The following is a 16,849-nucleotide window of genomic DNA, read 5'->3' as shown; positions in this document are numbered from 1 at the left end:
TCTCTGGAGCCTCAAAACACGTCTCCGCTCTAAAGTGAAGCTCACACTGATGTGTGGATCGTCTTGATATAGTTATTGAAACGAACTCTTCATGACAGTTTTACACATGGGTAGAAGTTTCAGCTGGTTTTAGTGGTTCAACCCATTGCTGCGTGTTTTCAATCAGTTTTACATTTTTGACCGTTTTATTAAATTTCTCCACTGAGCCACTTCAGACTGTTTTAGATTTAATCTTTTAGTATTTTGCTTCTTCCCTGTGGCTTTTAGTCGATCATTTCCCTCCACATGTGAAACCATCACAGTTCACAGTGAGACAGATTCTATTTCAGTCCGTTAACCCCGTGTTACAGCAATTTTATTTAACAAAGGGCATCAGCCGGTGAGTTCGTTTTGGTCTCTGTACAGCAGGAGAAGTCACGCAGGCAACAGAGTAACAGAGTGAGTTCTGACCAATCTGAGTTCAGGGGCGTGCAAGTCTCTAACAACTGTCTGCCACGTTCACCCCCAGGGGCCTCGACTGCACCCAGCAGGAGGCTGGACGCAGGGAGACTCCCACGAGTCCCGCAGCTGCTACGCTAAGATTATCAGGAAAAGCAAATTCTAGACAAAGCATTCGCGGTTCCCCACACATCTGAGTGTGTGAGAGCTCCGGTTATTTATAACGAATAAACCTAAGCACTACAAAACAGTTAAGCATGCACTCATTAGAAATTTCCACCACACCTCGCATTTCCACTCTGAGCTGTTTAGTCTTTCCGGTTTAGCTTTCTGGTAGTTAGTACACTCAGCATTTATGATGGAAAGTTCAACCCCGTTTACGAGGCAGCATTTCAAGTTGAAAACCTTGTCAGCGTGTTAATCCACTATACCTCCGCCAGGAGGTTATGTAATCACGTCCGTCTGTTGGTTGGTTGGTTGGTTGGTTGGTTGGTTTGTTAGCAAGATTGCAGAAAAAGTAATCGACAGATTGCAATGAAACTTTGTGGAAAGATGGGTCTTGGGCTAACTTAGAATCCATTAAATTTTGGTGATGATCCGGATCACTGTCTGGATCCAGGAGTTTTTTTTTAAGGATTCTTTGTCATTGACAGATAGGGAGTCTTTCACATGGTTGGGCAGGGGGGACAAACGCCTGGTTCACACAGGAAGTGGGAAGCGCCGCGCACCGACTGTCAGATCGGCGTCCCGGTTAACCTATCTGACGGCTCATACAGGAGGCGCGGGACAGCGCCGCGTGCGTAGCGGCTCACGCCGTGGACCACCCGTTGTAAAGCTGGACAGAGCAGATCGCACCAGACAGGAAGTCGGGAACGGAAAATACGAGAGAATCCGGTCCATTTTCAAATTAAAATGACGTAAAATAACATAAATTATGTTGCTTTTCGGTTTTCCTTTTCAGATAAACACACACACACAGGGAGAGAGGGCGAGAGAGAGAGGCGCCGCACACAGCAGCGCTCCGCTCCGATCACACCCCGATCACTGTTTGATTATATCTGGTCTTCTTATGGTTGTTGGTGACTGATTTGAGCTGTGGCGGAGGTCTGCCTCTCTGAGGGCCACATTCTAGTTTGTTTCTGTAATAAACCACACACACACACACACACACTGCAGAGAACAATAAACTCTAAGCATGGACAGTGGAGAACACCAAGATGGATTGTTATCACAGTGACTGTCAACTCTAAAACTACCAAGTCCAGGAGAATCTGGACTGGAACCAGGACCAGGAGGATCTGGACTGGAACCAGGACCAGGAGGATCTGGACTGGAACCAGGACCAGGAGAATCTGGACTGGAACCAGGACCAGGAGAATCTGGACTGGAACCAGGACCAGGAGGATCAGGGCTGGGAGTCATGACACTTGGCCTTGGAGCATCCTACATAGTTATGATATTTCCCTGTGTGTGGGCTCAGAATTCAGTGCTAACGAGAACCCCCCCCCCCCCCCCCCCCCCCCCACACACACACACACACACACACACATGTTTGTACAGCTATAGTTGTGAGGACACTCATTGACATAATGCATTTCCAGCCCCTTACCCTAACCATCAAAAATTCATGCCTAACCCGAACCCAGACCCTAAACCCAATTGTAACCCTAAACCGAAAACCAAGTCTGAACCCTCAACAAGGCCAAAAAAGGTCTGTCGAATAGTGAGGACCGGCAAAAATGTCCTTACTTTCCAAAAATTGTCCTCATTTGTAAGGTTATGAACCCATGGTCCTCACAACATATAGCTGTACAAGTACACACACACACACACACACACACACACACACACACACACACACACACACACACACACACACACACACCAGGGCGACTGCTTCTTCTGCTTTAAATCCTCTTTGTCTTCTAAAAGATGGATTGCAGGCTGTCAGTCAGTCATGTGTGCAGGATGGAAATCTCTGCCAAGGCCTCCACTGGCTCTGGTACCGGGAGATAGGACACACACACACACACACACACACACACACACACCACTCTGCATAATATCCTTTGCCAAACCTCCCCATGTTGTGAAATGGCTTTTGTCCAGCCGTGGCCATGTCTGTTAGCCAGGCTACACACACACTCACACAGCCAGGCTCTCCACCGTGCTGAGGAGCTGCTGACCTTTCACCTCCTGCTGGCAGAGCGGCGAATCTGAGCGGAGCTGAACTTCCTGAGCAGCGGAGAGTCCGGCCTGTCCGAGCTGCTGCTGTCCGGCCAGTGGGTGTAGCCACGGATGGATGGATGATTACAGCGCCACCTCTGATTCAGTATACCAGCAGAGCTGGCTGGTTTCAGAGTGAAGAGCGCTGCTTTTCCTGCTGGCTGCTGTTTCCCATCAGATTCACTCCTCTTCATGGACTCCTTCATCACTGTCGTGTGAGAACATGGCCATGCGAGCCGTACGTTGGCTTCTTTCCTCTTTCCTCTCATCCAGCCCCTCGGAGATGTAAAGCTTATTTTTTGGTGCCCCAGTTTTTCTGGACAGCAGCCAAAGTCCATTTTCCTCCAGCTTCATGTTTCTGCTGGTTTAATGTGTCTTTTAGTCTCGGGGTCACTGTTAGTGCCACATTAGTCTTTTGCCCCCTCTGCGGTTGTCTAAATGAGATTTTCAGAACAGGCAGGAAAATCTCCATGGTTTCTGTGTGTTTTCGGGGTATGGCGTCACCGTCACGATTTCACATCCTGAGAGGGAAACGCTGACCATGACGGCTGTTTCTGACAGAATGCAGCTGAGTGCAGCTGTTAAATGAGTGAGTTAAATGAATTAGTGTTTATTGGGGGAGATTGTGGAGCTTCATCGGGAACTGAGTTCACCCCTGTGCAACACCAGTTTGCATGAATCCATCTCATTCACTTTACTATTCCATTAGTTACATAATTCCTGAGTTAAAAATTCAGCATTTTCCGCTATGTGAGTCTGGATTCCCTCCTCAGGATGTCCATGAACATGATCTTCCAGGAGAAAACAGTTTTACAGTTAATCTTGTCAGTCTGGTGAAGTGTTGGAGAGTCAGAGTGTTGAGGGGAAGGAACATAACGATCTTCATGAGAACAAACTTCAGGTTCATTAAGAAATCATGTCAGAACAAATTAGACTATGGTGGGCTGCTGCGCTCTCTGTGATTAACAGGAAACTGTTCCTTCCTGTATTTCCTCTGACAAACCATAAAAACAGATTGATCAGAACGACGTGAGAATACAGACCTCACAGTGCTAACACCGTCCGCCAGCAGGAATCCGCCGGTGTTTAATGAGACCAACATCCACCGAGAGGCTTTCTGTTTCAGAGAAGTCTCACGTTTTCAGAACGATGTCCACAAACAGTGAAAACCATCAAGTTCTCATGTTGGTCCTCTAGTTGGTGCTGTTGATCGTTTTAGTAATGAAAACCACAGAAAGCAGTGCACTCTAAATATTAACAATGGAGAACACGGAGAACAGTACACGCTAAACATTGAGAATGTATAGAACAGACATTCATATGGACAGAACACCAAGTTCTCCATTACCATGACTGTCAACTCTAAAACTACCAAGTCCAGGAGACTCTGGACCAGGACCAGAAGTAGCATCTCCACTGTCTACTAGGAGGTTGACCCTGAGTGTTTTCAGAAAGTTGGATTTCCCCTCCTGTTTCCATGGAGACAGAGCTTTTTGGAAAGGTTCCAGCTCGGGAGCCGTTCTCCACAGTTTCATGGTCAGCGGCCTCGAGCACCTCTGTCGTGTAAATGGACCCCAAAAGACAACAGACATTTCCTGTTTTCACGTGTAAACAGAGACGCACGTGAGAAAAGTCCTGATCAGCTGTGAGTCTCAGCATCATGGAGCGTTGATCCGGCTGTTGATCCGGCTGTCTCCGATGTGGCCTGTTCTTATGTTTACTGCAGCACAGGAAGTGAACAAAGAGATTTTCTCATGCTTCAGACTTGGCTCAGGGCTTATTGAACAAAATCAGGCAGTCATTTTAAGCACTGTGGAAGGCATCAAAGAAAATTCCATTTGGCATGAAACCCTAGGTTGGAACTTCCCTGATGAGTGTGTGTCTGCTGAATATTGGAAACAGTGTTTGGTGAGATGAGCCTGAGATAAATGTGTTTGTGGTGTTTCTGTCAGCAGAACCACCAGAGTCAGATCTGTGAGCTCAGAGAGGCGCTGAGGAGGAGATGACATTTATAGACGGCAGCATGAGGCTGCTGGGTGTCTGACAGACGAGTCCCGTCTCCAGAGGCCCGGTGGAGCAGGAATACCTCGGCGCGATAGCAGTCCAAAGCACAATCCTCCCGGAGTTCAGTGAAAAGGAAAACTTGGCCAAGTATCTCCCTGAATGGAGACTAACACAACTCCGCTGGGGCCTCTTAAAGATGAGGGTAGAGCAATGCCTGAACAAATATGATGAGTCCAGTTATCGTCCAGGAGGCTGGATGGAACAAACTACAACAGGAAAATTCAACCTTTGAATGGGAGAAATTCACATTTTGCACAAGAGCAGAAAGTCGTCTGCCGACTCCAGAGCTGAATCACATTTGTGATATATATACATATATAATCTTGTGCAGACACAGCTCTGCAGTGAGCGCTGCCACCCTCACACACTCAGAAGCAGCATTCAGTGAATGACATTTTCTGATCTCTCACTTTTGCTTAAAGTCCTATAAAACTCCTGACTGCACCCACATCGCTGCACTCCTGGAGCGTTAGACCTTCGAAGCCGAGGCTCTCTGCTGCCCTGAACAGGTCAGCGTCTCCAGCGCTTCCTGGAAACGGCCAGCTTTCTGTCTGCCTCCCTCCTCCGACTCTCACGATGCGCGCCATGCGATTAAGGCAATTACACTGCATCTCTGCGACAGCGCGGCACTAAGAAGCTGGGAAAACGGAAGACACGGAGCGGCAGCAGGCGAGGGAAGAGATGCATGATGAAAAGCTTTGTGTGGCAGAAGGTGGCACATGTCGACGGCGTCTGCTGGAGCTTCAGCCAGCGTGTTGGAGCGCCAGGACATCGGCGCATGGACACCTCACACCAACCACCACGGGTTAATTACTCCCGCTCGCACGCTGATCACTTTGAGCCGCTGAATTCAGCGTTCCCGTGGTGAAACAACATCGTTCTCCATGCAGAAACGGAGTGAAGTTAGACATATAAACAAACTAAAGAGAGAAGCGAGGCTCTTCTCATCCTGCAATACGCAGTCCATCCACATTAGTTCTGATCACTGGCTGCCTCCAGGCTCTCTCTCTCCCTCTTTCCATCCTCCTCTCCCTCTCTTTGTTTACCACATAGAGGTTGATTTATGTCGGCTGCACTTGGCAGAGTTGGGTGGCGTGGGCGAGATACAGCAGCTGAAGGGGAGAGAGAGAGAGGAGAAGAGGGAAACAACAGCGAGGAGTGAGGAGGAGAAGGGAAGCAAAAGGCCAAATCGGAGTGATGTATCAGGGGAGGGAATGAAGAGGTGAACAGAGAGGAGGAAGCCAAACAAACCAGAGGCTGGGATGAGAATAGTAAGTGAGGGGGGGGGGGGGGGGGGGGGGGGGGGGGGGGGGGGGGGGGGGTGGAGGTGCTGCTCTGGCCTCGGGTGTCTCACTCTGATTGGGATGGTTTCTGAAGCCTCTTCATGCCTCACGCTGCTCTCCTTTCTGCTTCCTCATGCAGCCGGTAGCAGCTGGGTGGAGCTCAGGACGGCTGCAGACATTAGCACCATCACTCCATCAAACGGGGGCCGTGGTTATGCTTCAATCACATATATTGAGCAGAGAGTGATAAATGAAACGGCGCAAAGCTTTTGGGACGCCTTGTTTACATAATGTTTAAAGCGGTCAGCAAAGCACTCGATATTTATGAGACAGGAAAAAAAGCCGACACATGAAGAATCGAAGAGGGAGCGGGCTTTTCTCCGGTTCCTCGCTTCACATTCTGCCTCCTTATGGGAAAAACTGTGTTTGGTGGTTTAAAAGTGAGTGATGTTCCCATAACCATGGCATTGTTTCACACGTAGCCGCGTGTGCGCCATACACCTCGCTGATGAAATGTTGTAGAAAGCGTGCTCAGGAGAATGGACTGTGTGTTTGGGATGTGTGTGTTATTCTGCTCCATTAGTCACATCGCTCACTAACAGCAGTGTTCACATGAAGCACTCACACCAGAGCCATCAGCAGGTAACCGCGCTGTTTACCCATCAGGGAGGTTTTTAGATACTTTTACAGTCAAATGTGCAGAAGTAAATAAAGGATGACCGCACCTTATAAGAAAAGCATCTGGGAAACTCACACACTGAGAAGAAATGAAGCACAGTGAACAAAGCAGTATGATAACATGAAAATATCATGTCAGGAAACAGACTTCGCTACACATCATGCTATCAGAAGGAAACCCATCATGATAGTCTGCAATATCATTCTTGTTCTTTCACTTTCTTATTACAGATTTTGTTTTGACCTTTTCACCATCAATGAATTGTGTAAACATCTCACCAATGTGTTCAAGGCATTGTTGGGAATTGAGTTTTGTCACGTCTCTAGACTGTAAAATAGCCTGAGCAACATAAAGTTCAGTGAAACTCTCGAGGCTGAGATTGGAAAACTTGTCCTGGCCTGATGAGTCTCCATGTCTGCTCACGTTACTGTTGCAACCACACATCTTCAGTCGGGTAAAACTCACCTGTGATTGGTTGGATGAGTGTCAAAAATAAACATTGAGCCATCCTCACAGACCGAGTTTCCTAAACCTCCACACCTGTCAGAGGACTGCTGCGTTCCTCTTCTTCAGGGTTTCACTCACTGGTAGATCAACGTCATGGTGCCTTCAAATCCACGGACAAGAACGAGTCACGTTAGCAGAAGACTGCAGGTTTCACTGTGAATCTGTTCCAAAGATCTCTTCCTGTGTAACGCGTACCTCTCTCTCTCTCTCTCTCTCTCTCTCTCTCTCTCTCTCTCTCTCTCTCTCTCTCTCTCTCTCTCTCTCTCTCTCTCTCTCTCTCTCTCTCTCTCGTCCTGCAGCTGGCCAGCTGAGTCAGTCAGCTCACCTGTCCCTCCAGCTGCCCTACACCGTCCTGGGTCTGGGCCGCAGCGCTAACTTCCTGGACCACCTGTTTGTGGGCATCCCGCGGCAGCCTGGAGACTCGGTGAGGAGCCGTGACGCTTCCCGTTACCCAGACGGCTCAGGGCGCCGCGCCGGCTCGCAATGTTTAAAGGACTCTCGTTTGAATATTCTCACTGATGCAGACATAGAAAAATAGGAAGCGGTGCCAAAGGAACCCTCTTTCAACCCCCCGGGTGCCATTGCTTCTAAATACGACATTTGCAGTCAAATGAAGTCATTTTTGAGCATCCTAACCTGTCCTGAATTTAACAGCATGTGGCATGCCTGACTGAGAAGTTTAATGTCTGGTGGTAAGTGGAGGAATAAAAGGCTGTGAGAGAAGAGCAGAAACAGCCTGAGGATCACTCTGTGAAGAGCCAGCAAACTTTTCAAGAAAAAAAAAAAAATGGAGTAATTTGTGATAAGAGCAATTTAAGTGCTTTGAAAGTCATGAGCAGAGAGTGAAATGGTTGTTTTTCTGCTCCTGCTTCAGCTCTTTCCTTTTTTTTCTTCCCCTCATAATAGACATGATGCGGCACTTCTTCAGAGGATTGTGGGACTTGTTTGAAAGCAGTTAAGTAAAGATTCAGAAGAGGGAATTCCTCTCCCTGTTTTCTTAAAAAATTAGAAAATCCAAACAAACAGAAAGAGAAACAGCAGCCTCTCCCTAAGCTAGCAAAACCATTTAACGCTGGTAGAAGCTATCTTTAATTATAGCCACAATTAAGAGAACAAAATGTTTGGTATGTGCATTTAAACCATCGGTTCAAGCAGATTAGTGCAGCGTAGCGCTCAGCGATTAATCGCATAAAGAGTCAAAGAGAGATGTCCCGATTAGATAAACCCCCCACTGTGCAGACAGAGGGTTCTTCTGTTAAAACACTTCAGCTATCAGAGAGTGAGCTCTTCTCCACGTTACTAACCAGTTTTAAAGAGCCCTTCATGTGTGTCCGCCCACGGAACAGAAATCATTTCAGCTTCAAGACCACAGATCATCTGTCAGACCAGCTTTAAAAAAAACACACGACTGGACTGAGACACTAGTCTTGTTGAGAAATTCAAGAAACAGTGTAGGTGAGCCGATGTCAGTCCAAGTCTGCAGTGTGTCGAGCGGCCAGTGTGTAACAGCAGTGCTCAGTCACACTGAAGGATCAGATCTTAGGTGGCAGTTCAGGTTCAGATGCGGACTGCAGACAAAGACAGAAGTGTGTGTTTGAAGCAAAGATTTATTGCAAATTTCATTCCTGAGTCGGGTGCCAGGGAATAATTCCTCCAGGAAGGCAGAGCCGGTCCGAAAGACACTGGCGAGCAGGTTCGCTGAGAGCCAAAGAGTAGGCGGAGCAGGTGAGCAGCTGAGGCTGGCAGGTTGAGCAGGAAGGTTGGTTTGACTGGGCCGACTTCAGACTAGAAGCAGAGCAGAGACGTGTGCTAATCACAGCTTCAGGAGGCCAGGAGCAAAAACACAAATCACGAAAACTGACTGTAGTTTGAGCTACGATCCAGAGCCGGAGTGGACTCTGAGGTCCGCTGTGATGGATGCCCTCTTCATCGGGAAAGTGATCTCCACTCCCATCACAGCTGAACACAGTTGCAGTGATAGCCAGGCCCACACTTCCATCAGCACCGCCCCAGCACCGCCCCAGCACCGCCCCAGCACCGCCCACCTGAGGAGAAGGAGACGAATAAAACAGAGCGCCTCCATGTGGCCGCAGCAGTGCAGGGTGTAACAGAGAATATCAAGAACAATCAAACACGACCCAGAGAGAATCTAAATCCTAACGGTCTAATCTCGGATGTAGAGGGGGTACCATCATGCTGTGGGGCTGCAGGTGATAGTGAGAGCCTTACAGGATGAATGATTACAGATGGAAACAGTCTACCGCATGAAGCTCATGAAATGACATTCATGTGAAACATACCTTGACTAATTCAGCACAAAGCCCAAGTCACTACCTCTACCTGGGATTGTTGTTCCCATAATTAGTTTGCATTCACCTTAAAACCAGAAGCAGCCCCAGTGTGCACCGGGGTGATCAGCGCTCATTCCCCTCATAATGAGAACAAGCCACGTCCTCCCTCAGGTGTTCTGATGGCAGCTCCCTCTTCAAACAGCCCTCCTCTCTCCACATGTCAGATCAGGCAGCAGGATGGAGCTGAAGTCAAGCTCGTTTCCATATTCATGCAGCTAAAACAAGAAGAATTAAGGTTGTGAGTGACTTCAGATCGACGAGGAGAGATTGCTCAGCTGTTTTTAAAAGATGCCACGATTGATCATCATCCAGCCCCCCCTGGAAGAGAAATGATTTTTTTTATTTCACACTGATCTTTGTTTGACATCTCTGCATGTAGACAGTAATTGACTCCTGTGTGTGCTTTGTTACACACTGAGCACATGTTCTCCTAATACAGTCAATAATTGATTAGTTTTCAGGTTTTAATCTGCTCTCCTCCAGCAGTTCACTCTCTCTGCTCTCCACGCTCATCTCCATCTCTGTCTTCTGTCTCACACTCCTCTCATCTCTCTGCTTCTTTCTTTCTCACCACCGGCTCCAGGAAGCAGCTGATTAGACTTGCAGATGGCTCGGTCCACCGCAGAAGCTGTTGTGTGCACTCAACTCAAACAAGCTGCTTTCTCTCTCCCCTCTCCACGTGTGACTTGGTGATCTCTGCTTTTTGCATATTTCCATTCTTTCTGCACCTTCTCCATCCTTCTACAAACTGATATAATGAAGGAGCAAAGCTCAGATCGACTCCTGGAATGAAGAGGAGGCTGGTGAAGGCCTCACTCACTGGGCTGAATGGTTAAACTCACCGTAGCCGAGCTGACAACACGCCCCACGGTGGATAGAAAGGAAACAGCAGAGCTCTTCCTTTGATTGGACCAGATTCCAGTCATTTGTGTTTCTATCAGTTCTTTTTTCTTCTGCCTACAGTTTCCTCCAGTAGAGTTTCTTTTGGTTTACTTTCATCTTTTCAGGCTCTCTTCTTGAGTTTTGTGCCTCTGACATCTGGTCTGAACCAGACCAGTCTCTGGGTCTACATCGGGTCTCTGAAGAACAAAGGAGCTCTCGTCTCAGTCTTCTTTAACTCAAGCTACCTCCTAAACCAAACCAGAGGCAGACCCGCTGTAGCAGGACCTGGACCTTGGACAGCTGAGGGTGGGGATAAAGAGCTATACCTCGCGGCTCAGCTGGTCTTCACCGCGGCCCAGTACAGAGCATATGTTACCGGCCTCAGGATCCTCCTCCATCACCTGAGAAACCTGAGAAACCTGAGAAACCTGGGCTCCTCCACCTGGAAGTGTTGAAGTGATAAAGTGGATGCAGTCTGTAGTCAACCCCACCTGATGTGACAACTATACCATGCAGAGCCTGAACAGACAGGAAACATCATTTTCTGTCTTTAGCGATGTTTATGCTGACTGTTGATACCGTGATGGTCATGGGTTTGGGATTTGTTGTGCAGCCTGGCGGAGCGGGTTTAGTCTCATTAAGTGTCTCCATCCGTCTTCCTCACCTTCGTCTCTTCCTGACTCGGTTTCTGAAATCTCCCCGTCTCCCTTGTTGTGCCTCCTCCTCCTCGAGAGCTTCGCCTGCAGCTTCACAGAAGGAGACGCTTCTGTAAAATCTACTTGAATGTCTTCCATCTTCTGTCCAATCATTGTTCTCTTTTATTCGTTCCTCCCATCTTTCTCTCTCCTCCTGTTCACTTATCTCCCACCCAGGGGATTCCCTTTGCTACTCAAAGTGGTTTACTCCACTAATCAGTCCCCTACTTGTCACTTTCAGTCTCTAACTCGGTTTCCTCTCGCCCGCCATCTCTGTCTCCTCTCTCATAGTGTGCCAGTTTCCCTGGCTTTGAACCAGAGTATCTCTCTCCCTCTCTGAAGACTTGGGAACACTTTTCTCTTCCAAACAGCCAGATCGGATCTGCTCCCAGGCAGCAGCGGAGGAAGCCTGACTCGTCTCCAGCTCCGCTCCCCCGCCAGTTGCCGCATCGTCGACGGCGCTTTCCAAGAGCTAAGCGACAATGGCTGCCGGCGAGAGTGTGCTTGTTATGTAAAAGCAGCGCCGTCGCTGCACGCTCATTCAAAATAGCTGCAAGATGTGGCTCCTCTCATTTGATGAGGAGCGGAGAATTACAATTAGAGAGCAGCCGCACTTCCACATTCTGGCAAATGTTAGAACCCACAATGTTAATTCCTTCTGGCTTACAAGCACGATTACTTCAAACCGCCGGTGGCGTGCCCACCTCGCTCTGAACTCTTAACCCCTCACGAGCCACAGCAGGGGTTCGGGGAAGATCCACCACAAATCTCACCTGAAGGGAGGATGTAGCCCCTCAGGATGCTAAATCCCACCCACATGGTGTCAGGTGTACCTCCACCGGACTCGGACCCTGAACATCTCACTGAAAACCTGAAACAGTAAACTCAAACTCTGCCAGTCAGCGCTGCGAGCACAGGCTTGAAAACAACCTGAGATCGAATGTTTAACGCCATCTTCACGTTCAGAGTAATATCAGTCTGTTTGAAGACATTCCAGGATTTACTGAGTTCATCCCTGTGCAAATTATCAAAAATAAACGTCAAACTAAAGTGGAGCAACGAGAACAGATCATCCAGCAGACGCTCGGTTCATCTCAGTCCGGTCTGGGTTCTTCAGTCAGGAACGCCAGGCGGCCAGTCTGAAGCGTTGCTGGTCGGCAGCAGCTTGGTGACAGCCTTGCCAGGTGATTAACTGTCCTTCACCAGGTCATCGATGGTCTCTCCCCCATGAGGACTCCACGCCAAGGCCCTTCAGGCTGGACGGGGTTCTGGGAGGAGCAGGATGTGGCCCACGAGACGTGGCCATCTCTTGGATTGTGTGAGACCTTGATTTCCCGAGTGTCTTCTTCACTGGCCCGTTCAGGACAGGTAGTCTAGGAGTTTTAAAGGCGCATGTCGTGGAAAGCGTTTGATGCTTGTCCGTCTTGGCCGTGCATTTCCATGTCTCACAGGTGAAGATAGCGAACATGGCTGGAGAGAGGGCAACACTTGTGTATAAGCACAGCCTGATAGTTGTACTGGCAGCTCAGATGAAGAGTACGGAGCTCAGGTAGAACATGCAGTACTGCAGATGTGCAGGATGGAGGTAACAGGCAGTCGTCTTGGTTTGCCACCTTCTCTGTTCTCTTTCACTTCATTCACAGCATCTCCTGCTCTGCAGAGTTGAAACTCCATGATTAGACTTTTTGTCAATCAGCATCAACAACAAACTGACCACATCAGCAGGCTGCCTTCTTCATTTTGGTTTGTGAGCTCATTAAACAGGCTGCAGAGTCAAAGTGACTCCACTGTTTAAACACCGTGACGAAAACCACCTGAAGGTATCGACTGTTTAAGATCCCAGCTTCAACACTTCAGTGTGAGTCTGTAGAGGTCCCACACACAGCAGCTGTCCTCTCTGCTTTGGCTTATTGGACCAAGACTGAACCTGGATAAAGACCTGGCTAACTTCCCACTGATACTGGCTCTGGTGGGACTGAATTCTACCTGGGCCTTCATTGTTTCGGAAGTACCTTCAGCAGCGCCTCTCTTCCTGTCTCAGCCCTCCTCAGTCCTGCTCAGCCCCCATCGGTCCTTCTCACTCCCCTTAATCCAGGTGTGTTGCATCCCATCTGTGTTCATGAGTCTTTTTGGTCTTGGCGCTTCTTCAGGACCTCTTTACAGAAAAACAAAAACAAGTGAAAACAGTGATGTTTCAATGCGTTTGGGCTTTTTCAGAAGCTCCACCAGTGGCCTGTCTGTGTGTGAGACTTGCGTTTACTGCTTTCCAGGATTCTGATTGGCTAGCCTGGCTTCATATTTCTCTTTACACTGCCCCCTGTAGGTCTGTCGTGCTCAATGCAGCCCTTAACCAGGTGTTTCTGCAGGTTGGTGGAAATTAAAATTTCTCAAACCCCTAGTGGAAATATCTGCTTTTGTAAATACGGAATGTAAACGTTCCCTCAAACTGAAGCTTTGACTTTAGTGTCCTGGGGAAGTCACATTAACGTCCTGTAAGGAGTAAGGAAAGCCAAAGCAAGAGGAAATCCTGTAGGTGAAGAGAAAACATGATTTTCAGAGTGAATAAACCTGAACCTTTGAGCCTGGTTTTACCTGGACCAGCCGGCTGAGCTCCCCCAGAGAATTGGCTGGTCTGTGCTGTGTGACCTCTTTCCACCGGTTGTTCTATTCTGTGCAGCAGTTCTCCTCAGTGACCTTGTGTCTGTGCTTTCTGAATGTGGCTAACACTCCAGCAGCTGCTGCACGCTCCTCCTGCGAATTCTGTTTTGGAAGCAGCCCTCTGTTCCGCTGTGACGACTCCAGAAAAGACGATGTATATTATATCAAGACAGAGACTGAGATTATGACTTCTGCAGATGGCTCCAGTCTCCCACAAACTGCCGCAGAAATACTTAATGACCCATGCAACACCAGGACGCACATGAGAGCCAGCGTGCAGCTGAAGGAGGAGTGGCCGTGCTCCTCCGTGCAGCCAGTCATTTATTTTGTTGTGGAGCAGATTGTCTTTGTCTTAAACGCACAGCTTAAAATAGCACGTGCACGGCAGCCGGGAGGACCAGGGGACCTTATTACTGCGCCTCCCAGGACTCAGCATACATACCAGCTGCGTGCCGGCGCCGCCATCTTCACATGTTTCCCTTCTTTTCTCAGGATATCAGGAAGCAGGAGTGGACCGCCATCATTCCCAACTCCCAGCTCATCGTCATCCCGTTTCCTCACGACAACCCCCGCAGGTACACACACCTCCAGAAACACACACCTCCACATGACGTACACACACCCGTGGAGATCTCCCTGACTCTCCCTTTCTCCACATGTTGATGCTTGTTGCTATGGAGAACGCCTGGTGGCTGATCGCAGTGAATCAAGTAACTTCAGTTCCTCACAGACGTCTGTGCAGCTCATGCACTGAACATCTCCATGACTTACACACACACACCCTCACCTCTCAGTGTGTCCTCATGTTATGACGCTGCTGCGCTCATTGTAGCTCAAACCCCAGCAGGAGCTCCAGATGGCCATTCACACACACACACACACACACACACACACACACACACACACACACACACACTCACACACTCACACACACCACCACCAGTGACTAGATATCCAACAAGGAGAGAAGCAGGTGCAGGTTTTTCTTCGGACGTGATGAGCTCACAGGTTGTGAGGTGATGCGTCGCAGTGGTCTCTTCTCTCTTCAAACAGATTCACACACAAGCTTTCTTCTTTATCTCAACCGAATTAGGACTCGGCCTCTCTCTAATGAGCACCACTCTCTAACTTCATTGTTTTTCTTCTGTCAGATAAAACCAGCCAAATTTAAAGCACAACATGTGAAAGCTCACACCCACACTCTTCTCTTTTTTCAGCTGGAGCGCTAAGTTGTACCTCACTCCCAGCAACAGCGTCCTGCTGACGGCCATCGCACTCATCGGAGTGTGTGTTTTCATCCTCGTCATTATTGGCATCCTTCACTGGCAGGAGAAGGTCAGCACACACACACACGCGCGCGCACACACACACACACACACACACACATGGAAGATACGACTAAACAACACTGTTTGTATTTATATGTGTGTCTGGGCGTGCGTGTCTGTGTGTGTGCACACAGATTGGTGGAACCAGCAGCCGATGGGTTTGTCCACATCCTACAGTCCTCCAGCCTCTCACTGACACACACACACACACACACACACACTCCGTCTCACGTCCCTCTCCCCGGGCCACAACCTGGAAGGACGCTCCTCTGTAATTGCCTTCTTCTGTCCTTTCAGCACAGAAGATCAGCCGTTATGTCCTTCAGGGAGTCCATGCATGTGTTCATGTGCATTTTGTGCCTCAGCCACTCATGTGATAGATGTTTATACACACAGGCACAGGCACACTCCACACACACACACACACAGACGCTTGTACAGCATTACTTGGCCTCCAGAATGTCGTCCCCTCACCTAACCCTGACATTACCCCAACTGTGTCCTCAGCTCTGAAAACACATTTTGGAAGACAGTAAGGGTTCCTGTAGACGAGTGGACTCATGAGTGAGGTGGGCTTCAAGGCCGCTGACCCCACTGCCTGAGCGAAACGCTCATAATTAGATAGTGCGTCACGTCTTTTAGCATACACTCCTATTGTGTGTGTTTTTCTCTCCTCGTCCTCTGTCTGCTCATTCTGAGCCGTGCAGGAAGTCTCTGGCATCTCCTGCAAACCATCTGCTGTGTGAGCATGTGCGCTTAATGTGAGCTAGTGTGTGAGTGTGTCCGAACGCAGGCTGGCATGTGTGCATGGTTACACACACAAGCGCTCTAATTGCCCTATTTTTGGGGACGTGGGTGTGTGCATCAGCTTCATTTGAACTGATGCTCAATGTGAAAGAAAGGAAAAGGCTGGTGACGGAGTACAGCATCAAGCAGTGGTCTGTAAACCGCAGTCATGGAGCCACATGTGACGCTACATCTCCTCTGTAGTGACTCTATATTGACTCTACATCTCCTCTGCAGTGACTCTATGTGTGTTTTCACTAGTGCTGTCAGTTTTAATCGCATTGATTGCAATTTAATCGCATTGATCGCAATTAATCGTGATTAATTCATGGAGAACTGTCAACAATTAACTTTTTTAAAGTTGAGATTAATTGCAATGAAGAATCTAATCCTCATAAATCAGTCCCAATGTCAGGAAAAAAAACACTATTATCCTCTGGTTCTTTTCTTTGACCCAATTGGCAGACCTCAATGGATTAATCGTGATTAAAATTGACAGCACTAGTTTTCACACCTACAGCATTTGGTCCGCTTGAAGCAGACTAGAGTCCCCAACTCCTGCAGGTCCGGTTCGTACGCGCTGGTGTGAAAGCGGACCAGTTAGTTTTGGTCCGGGACAACGAACCGTACCGAGACCTCCTGGAGGAGGCGGTCTCGGTGCGGTCCCGGTGCGGTCCCGGTGCGGTCCCGGTGCGGTCTCGGTGCGGTCCCGGTGCGGTCCCGGTGCGGTCTCGGTGCGGTCTCGGTGCGGTCCCGGTGCGGTCTCGGTGCGGTCCCGGTGCGGTCTCGGTGCGGTCTCGGTGCGGTCCGCTGCTGGTGTGAACGTTGACCGGCCTCGGTCCTGTCCACTCTGTTGTGGAGAAGGCTTTTTGGTTGGCGGAGGCTTCCGGAGCAACACATGCTGGCCAATCAGGGTTCACTTCCGTCACCCAAAACACACTACTGTGTGAAC

General features: G+C 48.9%; 1 protein-coding gene across 1 annotated transcript in view; it reads left to right on the top strand.

Moving 5' to 3' along the window:
* itfg1 (integrin alpha FG-GAP repeat containing 1) overlaps window positions 1-16,849 on the top strand; it is a 183,227-nt gene that overhangs the window by 162,469 nt on the left and 3,909 nt on the right. The window contains exons 15-17 of the mRNA XM_030082604.1: window positions 7,497-7,621; window positions 14,276-14,358; window positions 15,001-15,118. Coding sequence (XP_029938464.1) covers window positions 7,497-7,621; window positions 14,276-14,358; window positions 15,001-15,118 — 326 coding nt within the window. The remainder of the gene's footprint in view (window positions 1-7,496; window positions 7,622-14,275; window positions 14,359-15,000; window positions 15,119-16,849) is intronic.

Source organism: Salarias fasciatus, chromosome 1 (genome assembly GCF_902148845.1).
Source record: "Salarias fasciatus chromosome 1, fSalaFa1.1, whole genome shotgun sequence".
Taxonomy (NCBI): Eukaryota; Metazoa; Chordata; class Actinopteri; order Blenniiformes; family Blenniidae; genus Salarias; species Salarias fasciatus.
The sequence above is the reverse complement of the archived record's forward strand: the minus strand, read 5'-3'. Positions and strand labels throughout refer to the sequence as shown.